This window comes from Lepisosteus platostomus, chromosome 19 (genome assembly GCF_059453375.1).
Source record: "Lepisosteus platostomus isolate fLepPlt1 chromosome 19, fLepPlt1.hap1, whole genome shotgun sequence".
Taxonomy (NCBI): domain Eukaryota; kingdom Metazoa; phylum Chordata; class Actinopteri; order Semionotiformes; family Lepisosteidae; genus Lepisosteus; species Lepisosteus platostomus.
Genome location: NC_142629.1, coordinates 7,593,895 through 7,615,423, shown reverse-complemented (window position 1 = coordinate 7,615,423; position 21,529 = coordinate 7,593,895). Strand labels below are relative to the sequence as shown.

General features: G+C 37.6%; 1 protein-coding gene across 2 annotated transcripts in view; it reads left to right on the top strand.

Moving 5' to 3' along the window:
- Positions 1 to 631: 631 nt before the first annotated feature.
- smurf1 (SMAD specific E3 ubiquitin protein ligase 1) overlaps positions 632 to 21,529 on the top strand; it is a 45,918-nt gene continuing 25,020 nt past the window's right edge. For both annotated transcript variants that reach the window (XM_088613262.1, XM_088613261.1), the window contains exon 1: positions 632 to 912. In XM_088613262.1, the coding sequence (XP_088469388.1) occupies positions 858 to 912 (55 nt within the window). In that variant the 5' untranslated portion in view covers positions 632 to 857. The remainder of the gene's footprint in view (positions 913 to 21,529) is intronic.

The following is a 21,529-nucleotide window of genomic DNA, read 5'->3' as shown; positions in this document are numbered from 1 at the left end:
GACTGTATTAAAATAATCCAAGCAGTCATCAAGAGTGGTATCACATTAAGAGAAAGTCGATCCAGGATGTCATACAGAACACACTTAATTTACAACACGTTAAAACGACTATAATTCATGTAACACAAATATTTCGGATGTAATTGTGTATGGGACGTTTCCATTTTGTACAGCACAAGACGTATCCTTGTACTAACTAAAAACATGAGACGTTTTGGAAATCTACTTATCGCCCTTTGAAATGGATTCTGGCGTGTTAACCAAAGTTAGGAATTTAATTTCCCCCATAATCCACACATGTACAGTAGCTATGCATTTTTCATATACTCCGAAATGTTGTAAAACGCCAATTTAAACGTATTGAGGCACACATCCCATATCTGCATAAAGGTAGTTGCGTTCATGTGAGTACGCCTACGTACTGTTAGGCATGGCACTGACATTGAGATTTTTACAATGCAAACACACCAAGCTTGGGGGGCGCCGCCTCTCTCTAAAGAAGTAGACGGACACGACCCCTTTCCTCGCTTTTCCTTTGTCATCCAGCCCCTGCCTCCCCCTGTCCCGAGCAGTCGGGACCGCTCTGACACCTCGACGCCACAGTCGTGTGCGTGCACGTCCCGCCGTGCTGCGCTGACGTCAGAACGCCTTTGAGCTCGAAAATGTTTAGGAGCGTTATGCGAGCTGGGAGCTTTGGGGGATTTTCCGAGAAGGAAATAATAAAAATATACCCTTGATAAGCCATTCTAGAAACACCGTCTTGGTGTATTTTGTTTTTCCCGACAGTCTAGCTTCGTGGTGAAGTTTTAATCTTAGGTCAGACCTAAGGGAAAGTTAGCTATTTCTTTTCCGGAGTGATGTCGAATCCTGGGACTCGGAGGAACGGGTCTAGCATCAAAATCCGACTGACAGGTAAGCAAAAACACCATTGTTGTTAGGGGTTTGTGTTGCAGTTTTGCCTTTTAAGTCCGGCACCTCCACTTTTAATGCCATACACCCTAGTTGTGGGTGAAGAAGCCGGGTGTTTTTCATTGGAAGCCTTTTGTGGGCAGACCCCTTGCTGCACCAACCGAGGTGAAATAGCCGTAGACCTGGTAATTTCTGTACCATTGGCGATGAACCAGGCTTGCTGGGATCTGCTGTTGACGAGGTTGGCCCACTTTTTTGTTTCCTGCGATTTGGCAGAATTCATTTGTACAATAAGGACTTACAAACAAACGATCTGTGCACGGGATGTAGGTGCACACGGCCCAGGCTCACATTTACATCGGCCTCTTACAAACCTTTTTTTGTAACTTTTATGCATTTTTGCTGGACATCAGCATCAGTTGCATATCGTGAACACCTTGCATTTATGATCGTTTCCGCTTTAATGTTGTCATTTGCCTTTGCAATGTATTCTGCTGTCTGTAAATAAATGGAAGGGACACACTGTGCACAGGCGCACTCGGGCGGTGATGTCGCTTCCTTCCTGCCTGATTAGAGCGCCTGCTAACCCGTCTGTCCTTTTAATTTTCGAAGTGCTTGACTGATTTCGCTCCGGGGAGGAAGCTGCTCTGGCAGAGCCGGGATCGGAACCGGATCAGCCCTGCTGTGCAGAGCGGTGAATGATTTGCAGGACTAGTTCAAACTCGGAACTGCCGAGACGGAGGCAACAAGCTGACGCTCAGACCTGGCAGCCTGCTTTTGTGTGAAGTGTGTGTCTGCACTGTACATACATGTGTATGATCTAGGCCTGTCAGCTTTGCAGCCTGACTAAAACAGAGACCATGCCCATTCAGTTCCACTTAACAGAAATCTGTGGCCAAGTAAATCGTTCTTATTGTTCTCCAAATTAGATATATTCCCGATTGTCGGCGCATTTTTCCCCGAACGGATTACGAGGGCTGAGGTGCTGTAGAGAAGCTATGGTCAATGCACCAGTCTTCTGTTCCTGTGGGTCCGGAGGGTGTCAGCACTGTCTACTAGTACTGGAATCTGAATGGGGTCTAATCGCTGTTTTATGGGCCCTTCAGCTACAGTACATGTGAAAGACTGCCTCTTACAGACTACACTGCCGTTTTCCTCTACATGGGTAGTTGCTACCATTGCTATGCAAACTGCGAAGCTTGCGGCCATGAACCCGAGATTCAGATTCTCATTATTATTTTAATTGTTTGTCTTTTAGAATCTGACAAAGTGCGTTAGAATTTTGTTACGGTCTGCGTGGAGTGTTAATGTGAGGCATGAAAAATCCCATAGGTTCATGTAGTGCATTCTTAACCCGGACAGACTTGGCCTGCAAACTGGGGCGTATTAGGGGCAAAAAAATGTTAATCGTAAAAGCCAAAGCGTTTTATGGTTTAGCTTTGCTTGTCGGATTGACTCTTTGTTTTCTGTCTAGATCCAGCGACAGGGGTGGGGAATGTAACTGTCCAGCTGATAACTTAAAAGTTCACGGGTATTGGGGCTGATGGAGCATTCATTTTGTTTGTCGTCATTTTATCTTTTGGTCACAAATATAGAACTGTCAGCCCATCTTGTACTTTAGCTTGAATTGTTTTGATGGCCGGTTTGTGATTGACAATGATGCAGTAAACTGGCTTTACAGTAAGAATCATGAAGTTGTTTCTCGAAGCAAAGTATAGGCTGTATTGTAGCCTCCTAATGTCACCATTACTTTGTCATATGAAAGATGAGAAACAAAAATGCTGTACTCGATCAAAGATATCCAAGTTAAGAAGTGTGTGTATTTCACCATTCACATTCACCATTCATCATTATACATTATACATTTACACAGAAGACCACTGGTTGCTGTATAGGCCTAGAGCTTTCAGTCACACAGTACCTATGAAAGACATGGGTTGTTTCTGGATTATGTTGTACTGCAGCTTCTACTATAACTTCAATCAAACTTTACGTTACTGAAGCTATTTGTGTAAAGAGCTTCAAAAAGCGCCGTCTGTAAATTGATTTTTTAATTGCCGAAGTGGAGACAAAAACACCTTTGGAGAGTGACAACTTCGAATAAATTCTGAATTCCATTGTTCCCATACCCCTGTATGGAGAGAAGATAGTGTTATTTAATTTGTTTTAAGTATCTTTGACTTAGTCTAATAGGAAGAGGCTTTTATGTCTAGCTACAGTTACATTTTGATTTTACAATCTAAAATTAGATTAAATTATTCTTTGTCATAGTTTACCAGTGTTACACAGGGGCAACCTTTCATGGGGATGTTTATTTGTTTTTAAATCTTGCAATAATGTTATTTGAGTTTAGTAATAAGTAATTGGTTAAGTATTAAGTGCCCGAGCTGTTTGATAGAAATATTGTTCCTTCAACAGACCGTGGCTCTTGTTTCTTCAGCTGACCTTACAAGAGTTCATGGGTGAATAGTTCCTGAAATGGCTGTGATTTTGTTGTTGTTTTTGAGGAGCAGAATGTGTGCCGGTCAATGGGAGGCAGATTGTGAAATTGCAAGGGCTTGAAAGATCCACACTATTTACAGTTACAGCCATTTCCATTCTTCAGTCTTCACGACGATTTGAAAATGGAAATTAAACGCTTTAATGAAAATTACTGAATAAAAGTAATCTCGGCTTTTTAATAGAGCGGTTTTTATTTCAGAAGTGTGTTAATGGTATGGACCTTGTGTGCCAGTTTTAATTAATTTTTGGTTGTTTGATTTTACAGGATTTAATAATCTTTATGTTGCAACTTTCAACCGTCTTGATGTAATGTGCAATAGCAACCAAAACAACAATCAACAGAGAGTATTAAAAAGGTACATTCAACAGCATTTAAAAGCTAGAGTATAAGAGCCAGGGGTTGAATGTGGTGAGGCAAGATTAGGTGACTTGGCTATGACTCTTTGGTAAAACAGGTTTAACATCTCAAGGCAGTTGTAACATGTGAAATGTACAATAATTAACATCTATTAAATGTATTCTAAGTTTAACGCATGGAAGAACTGTAAGATCTCAATGCTTTGCATGCATTATCGATTATTCTTCTGCTTTACTTTAGTTAGGCCACTCTTGAAATATTTTTTTCTTCTGAAATACATTCTTAGTGATTCTTAACACATAGATGTTCTGTGGCTGTTTTGAGCAATGCTATTTTATTGTGTTGAAATATGCAGAATTCCTGTTCCTAGCAATGCAAACATCACACTTCATAAGTGTTGTAGGGATCTAGACTAATCCATCAGTTCCAGCTGTGTTCAACCCCCCCCGAGCAGATGAAAGGAATTCTAATTGGCTGTGGAATGTCTGGAGTGTCATGTAACAATGAGCATGAAGCCATTACACTGGCTGCTGCAGTGTTTAGTCTCCCAGTTATTTTGCCTCATCAGTCCAGACCTTGTTCTGGGAAATGTTGCCCAGGAGGGTCGGTTTAGTCTGTTAGACTAAATGTTACAATACCCCTTGTTAAACCCCTAGATTTTGAACTGAACATTTACCGTACACTGAATGTTTTTGTAGCCTAGTCATTTTTAAGCTTAACATTCTGCGGACAGCTTTTGTTCATCACTGTTAAGGAGTTATTTTGGGGGGAATGCAAATATCCAAGCATGAATTTGCTTCATATAGTCCAACTTTATTTTTGTGCTTTTTAATTATATACATCTGCATAACATAAAATTTGAAGGCAGGCTTGTTAGGGGTTTAAATTTAAATTTATGCATTGCATGGCCTGCAAGTAATGTTGCAGTTAGCATTATAAAAGCCTGTGCAAATGACTTCAATTACAGTCTTGCTGAAACTGCGAAAGGGAGTTTTTTAAGTGCTGAAATCCTTTTTTAAGAGCTAGGAATAATGCACACAGGAGGGATACAAAATTTAAGTTGCAGGGAGATGGTTATAAAATATATCCTGATTTATGTGAGGGGATTCACAAGGGTCACACAGTTTGGTGTGATTTGTTTTTAATGCGCACCTTTAATTTTTTTTCTGTAATCTATATTGTTTTATATGCGGTTACAAATCTGGTGGAAAATGAGAGCCTACAAGAAATTGTATATGGCCAATCAAGCGATCTTCTGATGTTGTTAGCTGGAGTTTTGCATAACAAACAACTGTCCTCTGTAATTCAGTAAACGTTTAGATGATGAAAAAAACTTAAGTTTTGCTTTTTACGTCGGATTTCTTGCCATGTGACATTTTAATCGGTAGCACTAGAACAGTATTAACTTGATTAGCTTGTGCAAAGACAGTTGTCTTCAGTCAAGAGTGCTCAGTCTCAGTTGTTGTTTCTCACTTCTTATTGCTTTATGATGTGCTGTTAGGTTGCCATTTAACACAATTTCCATTGAGCCAGTGCTCGTAGTGTATTGTTAATGGAAACAAAAACAATGTCTGCAGCCTTTTTCAGCAAGGACCCCTTTTGTGATGCCGGATAGGTCCTGACAGTTCATGCACTGCACAGGCTGAATTCTTTAGAAAGACACAGATGCCAGGAGAGATTGAATTATAGTGTTTTTAGAATTCCTGCTCCTTTTAGACAAAAAAAAGTGTCTGTTTCTTTCTGATACTGTATGGAATTTCAATTTTATAGTTGCTGACTACAGCAAGGGAAAACACTAAAGCACATTTTTGGATCACTGTGTTAAAAAGAACAGAGAAAAGACACATTCCCTTTTATTTGGATGCTGGCAGAAAAAAATTGTTCAAGTTCCTTAGAGCAAACTGTGTTCTTTGTATTGGATCTTATTGCATTGCCTTCCTTAATTTTCTGATGTTATTACAGACAATAAAGTTCTATAGCCCCTTTGACCTTATAACTGACCCAAACTTTGTGGTAAACATACTGGGCTTGTTTAAGTTGTGCTTCATTGTGGTATTGTTAAGCTTTGGTACCGGTCTCGAATTTCTACTGTATGCAATGACCTGCAGGGCATAAAGGACACTGATGTCTCTTGACACTCTGCTGCCCCATTTAACACTTAAATGTTTTGGGTGAAATTCCTGTTTGTACCTCAAAGATGCTGCTGTTATCTGTCTACAAATTTGCAGACTGTTATGCAGAATTACTGTGTGCTTTTCATCTGTAGAAAACAACTTTTTCAGTCATGACCATATTTGGTAATTAGGTATGGTAAGATTCACATACCTACTATGTAATAATTTTATAACTTATTTAAAAATATTTCCAAGAAAAATATGTTTATAGATAGTAGGCATCCATGTGCTTTATAACTTCTTGCAACTGATTAATGGCAGTCCAACAGATAACACCGAAGGTATAGATTTCCCATTGCAAAAACACTGCAACAAGTGTTAGTCATACAGGTGAAAAGACTGCAGGATGTATGCTGCACCGCAGTCCCTGTTTATATGTGATGTGAGGATGCTCAGATGTGATGTGTTACATAGAGTGAAATAAAATGACAGAATAGGTATAAGAAGGAATTTTGTTGAAATTAAAATGAATTATGGGATGTGTTCTGTGGTAAAGTTCCATATCAAGAAATGCACACTTCCTTGTTTGTGTATTTAAATTAATAATAATAATTGCTTACACTTATATACCTCTTTTTCTGGACACTCCACTCAAAGTGCTTTACAGGTAATGGGGTCTCCCCTCCACCACCACCAATGTGCAGCATCCACCTGGATGACGCGACGGCAGCCATAGTGCGCCAGAACGCTATCAGTGGGGAGGAGAGCAGAGTAATGAAACCAATTCATAGATTCATTCAGCCTTTCCCTTTCTTGGTTTGCATTTTTTAAAAACAATTTAGATAATTGTTGATATTGAATTATTTTAGGGTAAAGTAGATCAATTTACAGTGATTTGAAATAATGCTAATTTTAATATATCTGTGTGACATTACATTTTTCAACCTTTGCGTTTTAAGTTGTAAGCTATGGCACAAAGGAACAAGAACAATATCTCTCACCAGACTGTGAGCAACCACTTTTATATGATGTATGTAATATATGACATGATGGAAAATACACCTGATCATGTGTGATGCAGCAGTCAGTCAGCAAAAAAAAATATTTACCAGTAAGATAAAGTGCAACATTGCACTTGATCATGAGATTTGATGTTTTTGGTTGGTATGAAAGAAAAAGGGAAGAGTAAAATTTGTGGATCAAATGTTAGAAATTAATTGAGTCCTCATCAAAGAGGCTTGTTCCACAAGAAAATTACATGAAACTCCCTGGCTGATTTCCCGTGTGATCACTATTAAGGAATATTTTTCTCGATATAAAATGCTGGTATTTTGTTGCATTGCAGACAGTAGGATAAATGTAGTTCTTCATTGGCTTTATGTGTATCATTTGTCAAGCTTTCCTCTTATGTCCAAGTCCAGTTATACAGGGGTTGGCATTGTGGCAGACCACTCTCGACAGGGCAGATTCATAAAGAAGAGACTCCACTCCTGCTTGTCATGGGATGACAGTTCATCATTGCTAACCAAACTATCTGTATGTGTCTGAGAGGTGGAAGATGGAATACCTACAGAAAACACTTATAAAACATTTGTGAGAAATGCAGGCCCTGGATTTGATCCAAAACCTCAGAACTGTGAGACTGCAGTGCTGACTGACACACCATTATACATTATCATTTCAAATAAAGAAGTCTAAATGGTTAAACTCACCTGAAGAAGGCTCCACGGCTGAAACGTTGTTTCCTTTCTTCCTTTTTTCAGCATTGAATAAACCTATTACTTGTTCCTAAATGGAAAAAGATAATATATAAATCAGTAAAGAGATAATAGCATTAATTTAGCATTAGTTTAAAACCACTTATCATTAAGTTATATAGTTTACAACTCAGTGTTAGTAGTCTCTTGTATCTCATTAGGTATATTTGTTGTCAGTTGTTCAACGCATTCATTTTAGCTTCTTATGCCAAGTATTAATCTGTATAAAGGAAGACTTTACACAGAAGTTACTGAGTATAGAGAAATAGTGGGTTGATGTGCTGCCTTTCTGAGTGAATGGGTTGTTATTGCCAGTGTATAACAAGTTTAGGCTGCATCTTGTATTTCATAACACATAATAATGTAAAAAATATTCTTGATGTATATGCTAATATAAAGGCTTTTCTAGTTCACAAATTATAGCTCACTGTTTTGTTGAACAATTTTGATAATCCTCTTTTTAGAATGGATTTCATAGATTAGGCCAAGTTTTCAACTTTGGTTTAGTGGATTAAAATGGAGGGTGACTGTTTTTTTTTATGAAATATAGGCTTGGTAGCATTTGTCTGTTTTTTTTTTTCTTGTCTGCTCACAAGATAAGTGCTTGTCTGAACCATTTGGCTTTAGAATTCTAAGTGTAGTTTTTGAGGAACTTTATTTCTCTTGGGATTTTGTGTTGTAATAGGTCAAGTTTATCGAATCTAAGCTACTGTGGAATTCCTATTTGAAGTATTAAAAGAGGCTTGATCCCCAGTGCTTTGCCATTCTAGTTGTTTGCTTTTAACAGCCTGTAAATGTGCAGTGCTTGGCTGTACACGGGTGCTGTTTTATGCTCTATAAGTAGGTTTGGTATCAGGTGACTGCAGAAGTCATGAAAGTAGGCAAATGCTGTTAGGAGGCTTTGTACAGTTAGCACAAGGTGTAGCCTAATATGTAGACAAAACAGACTGGAGGCATGTTAAAACAAGAAAGATTGCACAGAGAAGGCCAGTGAATTAATGTGGAGACAAGCACCTTATTTCTGGAAACCCTCAGTTTTAAAGTAACTGAGTAACATTTCCATAACGTATTTCACTTTCTCTATGTCTCAAGGTACTTTTTTAAATGTGCTTACCTGTATGGTGTTGCAGTAGAAAGATTTGTCGATGTAATCAGCATGTTTTTTTCCCCGAAAGTAACCTAAATATTTCCTCGTTGACGAGCACATTGCTTTCGAGAAATCTTAAGCTGAATTTCCGTATGCCTGAAATTGACTTCATTTTGAATTGCAGTTTGTCATGTACGTACCAGTTACTGTTTTCTTGAATTTCGTTTTCATTAGGTGATGTAGTGTTTTAGATTTTATGAATACTTCAAATTTTCTTCTGTCTTGAAGTTTTATTTTCTCTTGTATTAGATCTTTGTTTCAACACTTCAAAGGTTAATTCCACTCTGAAAACTAAAAAGAAGGAACGATATTTCGATTAAGTCTTCTTCACAATAGTGCCATATTAATAAACTGTAATACTAATATGTGCTTTTTGTTTCCAGAATAAAATATTTTTGTACAGATTAATAGAATCCTTGTTTCTTGTTACTAATAACAGTCTTGAACTACAGATTCATTAAACATTTTTTTTCTCTTTTGTTTTTGTTTTAAATCATGGGATTTCAACGTGGCGTCTGGAGAGATTTTACAAGGAATTTCCCAGAAAATAACAAACACATTTTACCCTCAGTGTCTTAGTGTGTACAATCAACACACTTAACACTTGGGATCTGTCCTGGCAGCTTGTTAGATTAATCTACAATTCTGCATTTAAATTTTGAGCATCAAAAGACACATTGCCTATAATTCCAAAAAATATGGTATAGTTAATATAAGAAAAGGTCTTTTGTAGCAGGTGCACTGACATTTTATGGATATGACATAGTTCAATTCATGATGCTGTCCTTTATTTGTCATCACCGTTACTTGACCACAGTGATGATGGTTGATGCTCAGGGGAATTACTGGCAAAAATGCAAGGCTATCAAGCGTACATGGCCACTCCTGGAAGTAATGCAAGCTGTGCATCTTCTGTATGATGTGTGCTTTGAACCACGTTGCAGATATTTTCTTGAGGGGTTCCTTTCTTCCATTCCTTTTAAAGGAATCTCATTGGTGTTTGTGAAAAGGGATCCACCAGCCAGAAAATGTTGAAAAAGCCTAGAATACACATCTCATCAGTGATCAACATCCCATTCAATGGCATCACCAACTGTGATTGGCAGGTTAAGTCAACAGACTGCCCCTTATCCTGCAGAACTGCCCAACCTTTTAGCAGCCATTGGCTCCTGTTGGGCAGCATATATATCCAATATACACCTTTATAACACACTGACTGTGAAAAGCCATATGGTTTAGTACATGTTATTTGTAACTTTGTGATATACTGTATATACAACTTCTCAGTGCAGTTACTTTATTTATCTTAACAGTTGCTCCTATATTTCTTGTTCGTAATCATGTTGATACTGTAGCTCTTGATGGGGACAAAGTCTGCTCTCGGTCTTTGCCAGTGAGGTCCCTTGGCTATCAGGCTAGTGCAGTCTTACAGCATTTAGTATCACCTGCACTTTCCTTTCCCATGACGAGTCTTTTTTTTTTTCCCTGCTAACTTTCAGAAAAGCCATTGTAGTACACGGTCATGTTAAAGGCTATGGGTGGTACAGTGCAGGCATGTCAAGTATGTGACTCCTCTGACATTCCAGCGCATGTTGTGCAACTCAGCTGGCAGAAAGAGAGGGGATGTGGTTAGTTATGCAGTCTCCAGTGACTGTCTGCTGCCCTACCCTTGGTAAACTGACACTATTGATTGGACTGAAATCATTAACTCCACTGGGTCGATAGAAGCTGTTTCACAGAGGGAGGGGGGATAACTCATAACATATACCTTAATTGTAGTGTTTGTAGAACAAAATGTCAAAAAGTGGAACTGTACAGTTTACTCGTAGCTTTGTAGAACGTTTGGTGTCGACTAGTGATTTCGTAAAGGAGAAGTGTTGTGGCTGCCCGCTGCCCATGTGAGCTGCATGTGGTGCAAAGTGAATCACCACTGATTCAGCACTTGTGTAGTTTGAGAACACATCAGCACACAGCGCAGTTTAGAGAACGTCAAGCACAGATAGAGGTTTTAACTGACAGAATTGTCCACTGTAGTTTATTTAAAAAGGTTATGGTACCTCAGTCTGCTGCAACTTTGGAATTAAAGTGGTTGCAACGGGTACATTGACAGTTAAGCCTGAGCAGTTGACTCATCTTTCAGATATAATAATAATTTCACAGTAAGCCCAATAAACAGTCAGCAGCTGAGACATCTTATAGCAGTGGATGGCATCAGTGAAAGGTCATTGTAACTGGATACGGTTAAGACCAGTTGTGATGTGTTTGAGTTCATTGACCTTTTGTGTTGCCAGACAAGAAGTGAAATGCAATTATTGCAACCTTCTGTCTATAGTAACAAACCTGTAAACCATATGGTGAAAAGCTGTCAAATAAAGCATAATATGACTGTATAATGTGGGATGCTTAAACTTGCACATGCATTTGATTACTGTATCTCGTACTTTTTCTAATCAACATTTTTACTAAAAAATGCAAGAAATATTAGATTTTACTTAATAGTTTGAAAGAGAAATCATTTTTCCAACTTAAAAACATTTAATTCAATTGCCCCCCTTTAAGAAGACACCTTTGTGTTTAATCTTAATCTTTGATGGCATATCTTCTTGGATGTACGGTGTTACTGGTAAACACTAGATGTAAAAAATACAAGTAATGGCTGTTTGCAAAGTATCTATGCAAATGGTTTAAAGGAAGAAATTCTTTAATGAAGCAGTGTTCCTATTGAATATTTTCAATGTTCAGATGGCACACTTGCTTTTGCAATCCCAGAAAGAAAACCTTTAACTCAGTGTGCCAAGCATTACATAGTCTGTCACACACAACTTATTTAGTCATGTAGAGAGTATATATATATAGATAGATATACTAGTGATCTCTAATTATATATTCCTCTGTTGGCTCCATGCAGTATTTAATAGTATACAGTGAAGGACATATTAATGTGCATGAGGTGATGAGGGGTATACATTTACCAAGTAGCTCTTGTGCATGCTTTGAACAAATTGATCTATGTCTGACCAAGGGTGCACTAAAATACTTTTGTTCATTTTGTTTGTTTAAAATATTAAGCCAAAGTTTTAGAAATAATAGAGATAACTTTAAGTTTTTGATGAATTTTAAGTTAAAAAGTCAAATGTAATGAACCTCAAATTTCCAAGAAGAATGAAATATTGTCAGAGACTTATTTTAGTTTTGTTCCATGTCCCAGTGTCTTGTTACAGTATGTGTGGTAAGCATTTCACACTGTGAAACCACTTTTGAAAAAAAGATGTGGGTGATATTGTCTTCAGCTGTCAGGTAGCTTTAGTTTCAGAATCTTTAGGTTCAGAATCTTGCAAACAATCCGGTTCAGAATTGCTTGAATTATTTGAAATTTTGGAACCGTACTGTACTGAAACCTTTCAATGAAAATCTAATTTTCTTCAGTGCCCTCTTTACAATCTTCTAGAGTGCAAGATTGATTTCACTGCAGTGAAATGTGCTGTAGTAGGCAGATCCATACAAGATTTGCAGACCTCCTTGGACATCAAATACAGACCAGCATCCTAAGGATTTTTTGCTTTGTGTGGAAACTCTATAGGGCAGCAGTGCAGTGACTCGATTATTCTCAGAAATCATGAAGGGAAAATGCAGACAGATTAATGCAGTACAGCCTCGAAAAAGGTTTTATCAATTAGCTCAGTAATATACCGAGAGGCATTTAAATGTTACAAATGATTGTTGGGACCAATAGTATCTGTTGCCCTTTCAGAAATGCAATTATAGCAACCTTCTCTCTATAGTTACAAACCTGTAAACCATATGGTGAAAAGCTGTCAAATGAAAGCATATTATGACTGTATAATGTGGGATGATTAAGCTTGCACATGCATTTGATTACTGTAGCTCATACCTTTTCTAATCAAAATGTTTACTCAAAGAATACAGGAAATATTAGATTTTACTTTAGTGATGCAAAAAGTTATTAATAGTTTAAAAGAGAAACAGTTTTTGCAACTTAAAAGCATTTAATTCTATTGCCCCCCTTTTAAGAAGACACCTTTTTGTTTGATCTTAATCTTTGATGGATTTACAGTGTGCTGGTAAACACTAGATGCAAAAAATACAGGCAATGGCTGTTTGCAAAGTATTGTATTTGCAAAGATTAAAGGAAAAAAAAATTAAATGAAGCAGTGCTCCTGTTGAATATTTTCAGTGTTCAGATGACACGCTTGCTTTCACAATCCCAGAAAGAAAACTTTGAACTCAATGTGAAAATATTAACATTTTGCAGAATGCAGCTCTTCTTTCAAATTGCTTAGTATGCAGAGGAAGGCATGGTCTTGGAGCTCGAGGCAGAGACAACAGTTAATAGAAACTTTCTTTACATTGTCTTTCACATAAAATCCAAAATATCCTTCTGTGGGCTTTTGTAGTCTATAGTACTGCCACCCTTTTCTGCTGTTTTATGGTTAGGTGAGGAAATTAACCAGAGATCATGAGAATTAAATTGATTATTACTGCAAGAATGTTAGCCAGGCCATTTTGTGAGGGTGAGGGTATGAGTGTTAAATGACTCCAGGAGGGAATCGGAGCTTGTGCTGTGGGTTCATGTTCTTCACTTGCCTTTTACCCGTCTCGTTCATACATGTTGTTGATGCCAGGACTACTGTGTGAAATTTCATTAAACTAGAGGCAGTAGAAGTAATTTTGTAGAACTAGGAATATTTTTTTGTTCAGTTTATGCACATGAAAAGGCTGGCACAGTAAGAAAAACAGTAGTCAGACTGCTGTGTGAGATCTTATCAGCTCCCATTGCATTCTTTTGTCGACCCTTAAAAAGTAGTGTATCATTGATGATTGTGCACTCATTTGAACAAACCCAGATTGGATTCAGGCTTCTTCTGGGGCACTCTCCATGTGTCACAGTTTTTATTTTTGATATAAAGGCTGTTCTTTTGTACAGCAGCTGTCCTGGTTTGAACTTGTGAGTTGAGGAAATGCAGGCTACATGCAGCTTGACTATGCAACATTTTTAAGGGGGCTGGTGAGGTTCAGATGTGAAAAAGTGTAATAAATTATCCACATTTCTGAGTCATAGGCAAGGTGAACAATGCAAAAGAAATCTCTGTAACCACAGAAGGAGAAATATTTAAGAGCGGAGTCATGCCTAAGTTTTGTTTTTTCCATAACTGTTTATGCATGAATTTGTAAGCATTTTGAAAGGGTTGGCCTAAGCTTGAGATCAACCAAGATAATGCATGTGGAAATGTGTGCCACTCTAATGTATTTATTTTACAGGATGAAAATAAGATGACTAAAGATCACTACCAGTTCATGCAAACGGAAACTTGAATAGTAACCGAATTCTCAGTCACAGACAAAGCATTTTTGATATGGGATGTTTAAAATGTATATTTTCAAAACACTTTCCATATCTTTTTAGAATCTGCTTTGTGTTAGCTTGAGTTTGGACAATGCTTTAAAATTTCTGTCAGTTCCTATGATTAATTGCAAATACACTTGCAGGAAGAGGTACAAATTTGACTAATGCATTACAATGGCATTTTGTCACGGCTTCATAAGTGGACAGAATTGTTGTCTATTGTGTTTGAACATAGTATTGTGCCTCTGAGGTATGTTTTCTCATTGCTACTCCATAATTTGTCAGCGGAATGGAGGTTTAAGTGACTCATTGGCTGGAAAGTCTTATGCATGTCTCTTCCTCTCCCTCTGTCTCTGTAGTCAGTTTGTTGTCCCTGACTAAAAGGGTAAATTTCCTTCCTCGGGGAATTGAGCGGATTCAGTAGGAGGATGGATGCTTATTGACCCAGTGAGTATGTGCCTTAGGAAATGTCACATCTGCTCGTTCACACTAAGTTACCCAGTTTTCTTAGCTTCCACAGAGAGATGGCCCAACTTTTACATTAGTGATTTTTAAAAAAACTTTTAAAACCCTAAATGGGACTGTGCAATTCTGAACTTGCTCTCTTATGGCTTGAATTTACCCCACAGTTGGTGAATCCACATCATTGGAATTTAGCAGTGCCTAGAGATGGTTCATGTATATTTCGCGCATAGTTTAATTCCTGTTTCTTCAGTTTCATTGGAGTCTATTGAACTACAACAGTAACGGTAATAGGAATAAGGCTGCCATTCAAGTTTTTTTTTGCTGCTGTAATTCAGCCTTTCAGAGTAGTGGAGGAAATGTTTCCTTATCTGAACTGTTATGTGCCAATTGTCAAGGGACAGCCCTGCAGTTGTTCTGTAACCTATTGCTACCTTTTAAGTTGTCTCTTATCAAAAAACATAGCCCCACAGATGCACAATCTCTAGGTTTTTATTTAGCCTCTTTATCAAGTAGTTTGGTCTGTCCAATGGGAAATGCATTCCTGTATTTTTTAAATCTGTTTTTTTCCTTTTATTGGCAGCCACACTTATCTTTATACTGTACTGATAAACCTCTGTTCATTTTACATTGTATTCCTGGTCCTTTTAGGTTCTTTTTAGCTTACTAGATTGAGCTACCATAAATAAATTAGCCCAAGCTAAGGTGCTCAAAGACATACTACATATGGAAGATGTTTATTGATCTGTAATTGCATGCCTTGCAGCGCATTTGGAACTACTGTCAAAGTTTCAAAATAAACTTGGTGTGGTGTATTTGGAATAAAAGATAATACATCTGAATGTACCATAATGTTTGGAGCACAGAATTTCAAATTATATTTTTTTGCATGTTGCCTTGCAGGGAACAGAGTCTGAACGTGCCAGAAAGTTCAGGAGATTAGGACCAGGAAGTACAATGTAAAGTGACGTTTCTAAACAGAGGTTATCAGCACAATATAAGGGTGAGCATTACTGCTAATAAAGGAAAAAAACGGAGCATTCTAATGCAGAATCTAAATAACGGACTGGCGAACTGTAGTGATGTTGAAAGGCATGCTTCCACTTCCTCGTGGAGTTTGGTGGTGAGGAGGGGGTGTAGGCCGTGACCCAGTGTACCAGGGCAGCCTCTTGGCACTCAGACTCTTGGCTGCAGTGGCCACAAAGCCCCTGAAGGTGAATGACATGCCCCATTGGCTTCCGTCTCAGACGAAAGCTAGCCGATTATAGAACTCTATGGAGCACCAACAGTAAAATCGTCTAAGAGAGGATATGGGCTATAGCAGCATAGCCAGAGAGATGACATATACATAGTGGTAAGGCATTTTTATAGCATGTATTTCAGCCCAATGCGTTTTCATTTGTTTATTGGATTCTCACCTCTGCGACTCATAATTTGGAAAAACAGGATTTGTGGAAAAAAAGCCCATAAAACTAGATATCATAATCATAAATTAAGGGGAAAGACTGAGCTTTGAAAACTTTCTTCTCCTATTCCTGGCATTGCCAATGATAACTGACTATCGGACCATGCCAGGACCATGCCAGACGGTTTGGCATTTAGTCAAAGCGCATCGGCAGGATTGTTTGCAAAGCCTGAAAGCCCCCTGGGAGAGAGCTGTGAACAAATAATCCTAAACTGATGCTTTTACAGTATGTGGGTCCTATGTTATTGTTTTAGTGTTTGTTCTGCCTTTCACCAATTTAGGTTAAACACCCTAATAGAAAACAACAGAGCCAGAGATCTCATTTCCCACTCTTCACTTGAAATCTTGTTCAGTCCATGGTTTCAAGGAAAAACATTTTTTAAGCAGAGGAATAAACTTCATTATGACCTATATTTTAAATTTAAGATGCATTCAATATGGGCAGATTCTGTCGAGCAGGTTGATATACTGTACTGTATGCAGTCTTCCCAATAATCATAATAATAATAATAATAATAATAATAATTGCTTACACTTATATAGCGATTTTCTGGAAACTCCACTCAAAGCGCTTTACAGGTAATGGGGACTCCCCTCCACCACCACCAATGTGCAGCCCCACCTGGATCTTCCCAGTGTATTTCATAGTGTGACTTTTCTATTCTGTTATTTAATGACAGTAAATTAATTCTGTGGTGATAGAAGTCGCCTGCCCAGTGACATTTCTTTGTATTTTTAAGAGATGTTAGTGTAATCAATTTTAGTAAAATCATAATAATGCTAGAATAATTTGAGTATTTTTTGAGAACAGAATATTCAAGTAATATTTTTAAAATGTTGCCTGTAGGTAGAGTACTGCAGTGTTTCTTGCACTCCTGTGGAAGGTATGGTAATCATGCACTCTTGACAGAAGATACATTTGTTAATTACTGTGTACAGTACACCCTTGCCATTTGCAGGGATTATATCCCTGAAAATCCACATGAACTACAAATCCATCCATCCCTTTTCTAAACTGTTTTATTCAGTACAGGGTCTCAGGGAAGCTGGAGTCTATCCAGGCAAGCAACAAGCACAAGGCAGGATACATCCTGGACAGGACGTGAGTCCATTGCAGGGTATGCACAGACACACTCACACCAGGGCCAATTTTACAGAAGGCATTTTGCCTAGCGGTATGTCTTTGGACTCTGGGAGGAAACAAGAGTACCCAGAGGAAACCCAGGCAAACATGAGTAGAATGTACAGACTCCAAGCAGATAGCACCCCAGAGCTGCAAGGCGGCAATGTTTAGCAAAAAAACAGAAAGTAGGTAATATGAAAGAGAAATGGAAAATTCAATATTTCAGGAATTTGGTGTCTGTGCTGTGGCAAGCCTAAATTAATTTAGGTGGCATAAAATTACCATGACAAGTCATGTACTGTAATTAGTTGAGTGTCCCCTGTCTTATAATAGTGGCTATTACAGTGGTTCACATGATTTCAGAGTTTTCTCAATTAATGAATTGTGGAATGAAATATTCAGTCATGAAAACTCAGGAGCTTTCAGTGCAAACAGGGTTAAAATGAGAAACATTTGGCAGGCCTTAATATCTCTTTCACTGTGGTAGACTTGATCAGTAAGAAATGAAAGGCATCCTGACACTGCCACGATAAGGCTGTCCCTCCAAACCGAGTAGTTGGTCAAGGAGGAAACCAGTTAGTGATGTTGCTGTGAGGGCAATAGCAACTTTAGAAAAGTTCAGTGACTGAGATGAGAGAAAATGTCCATGGCTCAACAATATCCTTCCTGTCACTTCAAAAAGGAGAAAAAAAACTCTAAAATTCTGCATGGGGTTTTGCAACAAACATCACCTGAGTGATATTGGAAACTATTACTAATACTTACGAAATACTGGTAAAGCAATGGTTAATCAGCATTGTTCTTACCATGTAGTCTCCAATTGCATTGTAATAAATAAGGCTAGATATAGTTCTCTCCTGATAGTTCTAGTTTATAGTATGGTCTTGGACACGTTTATTAGAAAAATCATTTTCAGCCTTGTGGTTGTCTGATGGCAATTCTCAAACAACTTTACATTATAAATACTAAATGTGTATCAAGCCGTCTTTTCTTGTTGGTGGTATATCTCGGCTTGCACCTGTGGTCTCTGATTAATGTTCCATTAAGTTGCACAGCCTTCACTTGTTATGCAGGCCCACATTTCCCTGACATTGATTCAAATATCGATGGATGTCTCCATCTTTTTAATGATAGAATCGTGGATAGGACACACATATAGAGCACTTCTAGAAACACGTTTTTATTTTGTCTTCACATTTCTTTCAACAAGCAGCCAACTTGTTGATCCCAGCTCTCTCCTTGCTGAATATATGCAATAAATTCATTTTATTGGCAAGACAAAATGTTCCTGTTTTCGCCAAACATACTACCAATTGTTTTTCTTTTGGTTTACATTGACCCAGATAAGGACACCTGTAACAGAAATATAAGCAGGTCCAAAAGGTGAGCCGAGTGGAATAACTTTGTGTGACAAGAGCAGACTGTCTCTGCGGTTTATCTACATCATCCTACCGTATGTGGGCATGCTGACCTGCAGTTAGTCTAGCGCAGGGGTCATAATTCGACAAAGGTTTGCCTCAGTAAATTTACTATTAAGCAAAGGGAAACCCATGAATGGAAAGCATCTATTGTACCAGATGTTTCAGAACAAATTTGATCTTTTCAGTGAAGCTCTCCAGTTTAGTCTGAACAAGTTTGTTCTAATCCTCTCTACAGTAAATAACTGTAATTAGGAACCAGTGGGAGCTGAAAGTCAAATGATTGCTTTAGTTGCAGTAAATACCAAACTACTAGATAAAATGCAATAAAGTATCCATAATTATGGTTTTCTACAACCTTGCATATTGTATCTCCAGTTATTTCTCCTAATGGATTCCCATTTAATCTTTATGTAATAATGGAAATTGCTGCTGCAATAGAAAATATGGGGTTAGGATTTTGATAGAAGGGTCCTTTTTTTCAATACATCTCTAAGTTCAATGGCAAATATTTTTTTCTAGGAACATAACAGGCTAGAATAGAAGAATGTGTAATCATGTGGAAAATGGGAGGCTTGAGGTCAGATTTGACAAATCTGAATATCTGTTATTCCTATAATGCAATACACTATACAAATATTAAAAATACTGAAACACGGAATGAAATTGAAAGTCTCTGGAAAGGTTCAAGAATTGCTAAATGATATTTATGACTAGGCAGATTATTATTATTATTATTATTATTATTATTATTATTATTGTTCTTATTGTTGTTCTTTTAAGTGGGAAAAAAAAACAAAATGTTATGTGAGTGAATTTTCTTCCAAATTTTCTTCAAATATTTGTTTCTAGGAATTATCTTTCAGGTTTAGATTCTGAATTACATGATTGCCATTTTATAATGATTGGATTTAATAATGGATGAAATTCTAATTGATTTCATTGAACATGAAGAATTGTAATTAAAGGAATTGGAATGATCTGAGTAGGGAATTGAATTGGAGTTAGTGGAATAAATCCAAGTTTGATGAGTATACACTCTCTTGTATATTTAAATTTTGTGTGAAAGTAATTATCCAGTCAGATTGATATTCATGCTTTTTGCAGTGTGGAAATTCTATTTTAGTTAAAAACCTATAACTGGGGAGGAAATGGCACTTGAATAATGGGTTTGATGATTCTGCCTAGAGGCCTGTATTCATGGTATGTATAATAATGATAGGAATAGCGATAAATCAACAAAAAGCACTTGTTAATCTTCTTGGTTTTCACTCATGATAGGAGTTTTTTCTTATGACCTTTATATGAAGTGACTTGTTACATTACACATAGTCTGTGAAATACTACAGTGTTATACCATACTACTGCCTTAATGTTATAGGAAAGATGATTAAAGAACTGTTATACCCTAATGTACTCAATGCTACAAATGTTTATAATTTTTCAGATTAAATAAATAGGGCAAATAATTACACTTGGCTAACTGTTGATGTTCTCCTTAAATCTTAAAAATTGGATTTAATCTGATCAAAATAAAAACATCAGTGTTAGTCAGCATGGACTTAAATGTAAGTCTTCATCTATTTAAAAATAATAATGTAAAATTAAGTGCAGTACAATATAACGTGTGCTACAAAATATTTTTTACTTCATTACAAACAAGTTTTCTAGGTTACTGGTCTGATTTTGTTTTGAATATGTGCATACCTGTATATAAGCTTTTTAAAGGACATTGAACTAACTCTTCATGACAGTTGTGATTTAGCAGATTTAATAAATACTTCAAGCATGTATAAGGGACACCTGATTTTGGAATTGTAATCCGACCCATATAATGCATTTGTGTTTCAGTCCCAGTTTACAGGTATTGGATGTCTCTCACACAATGTAATGATATAATGAAGAGTTTGTTGTGGGGGTGTCACCATTTAGTAGATAAACAATATGCCATGACTGAAGCATATTTGAATTTACATAAAACTGCACTTAAATGAAACAATTACCAATAAATATTACCAAGTTTATCAATATGCAAATTACCAATATACATTGTGCTAGCACAATTTATAGAGGAAGAGTTATGTGTTTATGTGGAGTACTTTAAGTATATACACAGGCTGCTAAATACTGACATAATGAAGCCTATTTAGTATCTCGGAGAACCCAGTAAAAAAGGCATAACAATAAGTAAGGCACAGTAGTGTAATCTTAATTAATAATAATAATTACTTACACTTATATAGCGCTTTTCTGGACACTCCACTCAAAGCGCTTTACAGGTAATGGGGACTCTCCTCCACCACCACCAATGTGCAGCATCCACCTGGATGATGCGATGGCAGCCATAGTGCGCCAGAATGCTCACCACACACCAGCTATCAGTGGGGAGGAGAACAGAGTAATGAAACCAATTCATAGACAGGGATTATTAGGAAGCCATGATTGATAAGGGCCAATGGGAAATTTTGGCTAGGACGCCGGGGTTACACCCCTACTCTTCACGAGAAACGCCCTGGGATTTTTAATGACCACAGAGAGTCAGGACCTCGGTTTTACGTCTCATCTGAAGGCCTGTTTACAGTATAGTGTCCCTGTCACTATAATGGGGCATTAGGACCCACATAGACCGCAGGGTGAGCGCCCCTGCTGGCCCCACTAATACCGCTTCCAGCAGCAACCTTAGTTTTTCCCAGGATGTCTCCCATCCAGGTACTGACCTGGCTCACACTTGCTGAGCTTCAGTGGGTTGCCAGTTGTGAGTTACAGGGTGACATGGCTGCTGGCTAATTGAAAACACATGTCAATATTTCAGAATCAAACAGGCAGAACAAGGGTCTTAAAAAGCAAAGTTCTTATACAGGTGGATGTAAGTTGCGCTTTAAGTTGTAATACGGGGTCAAAAGAAATAC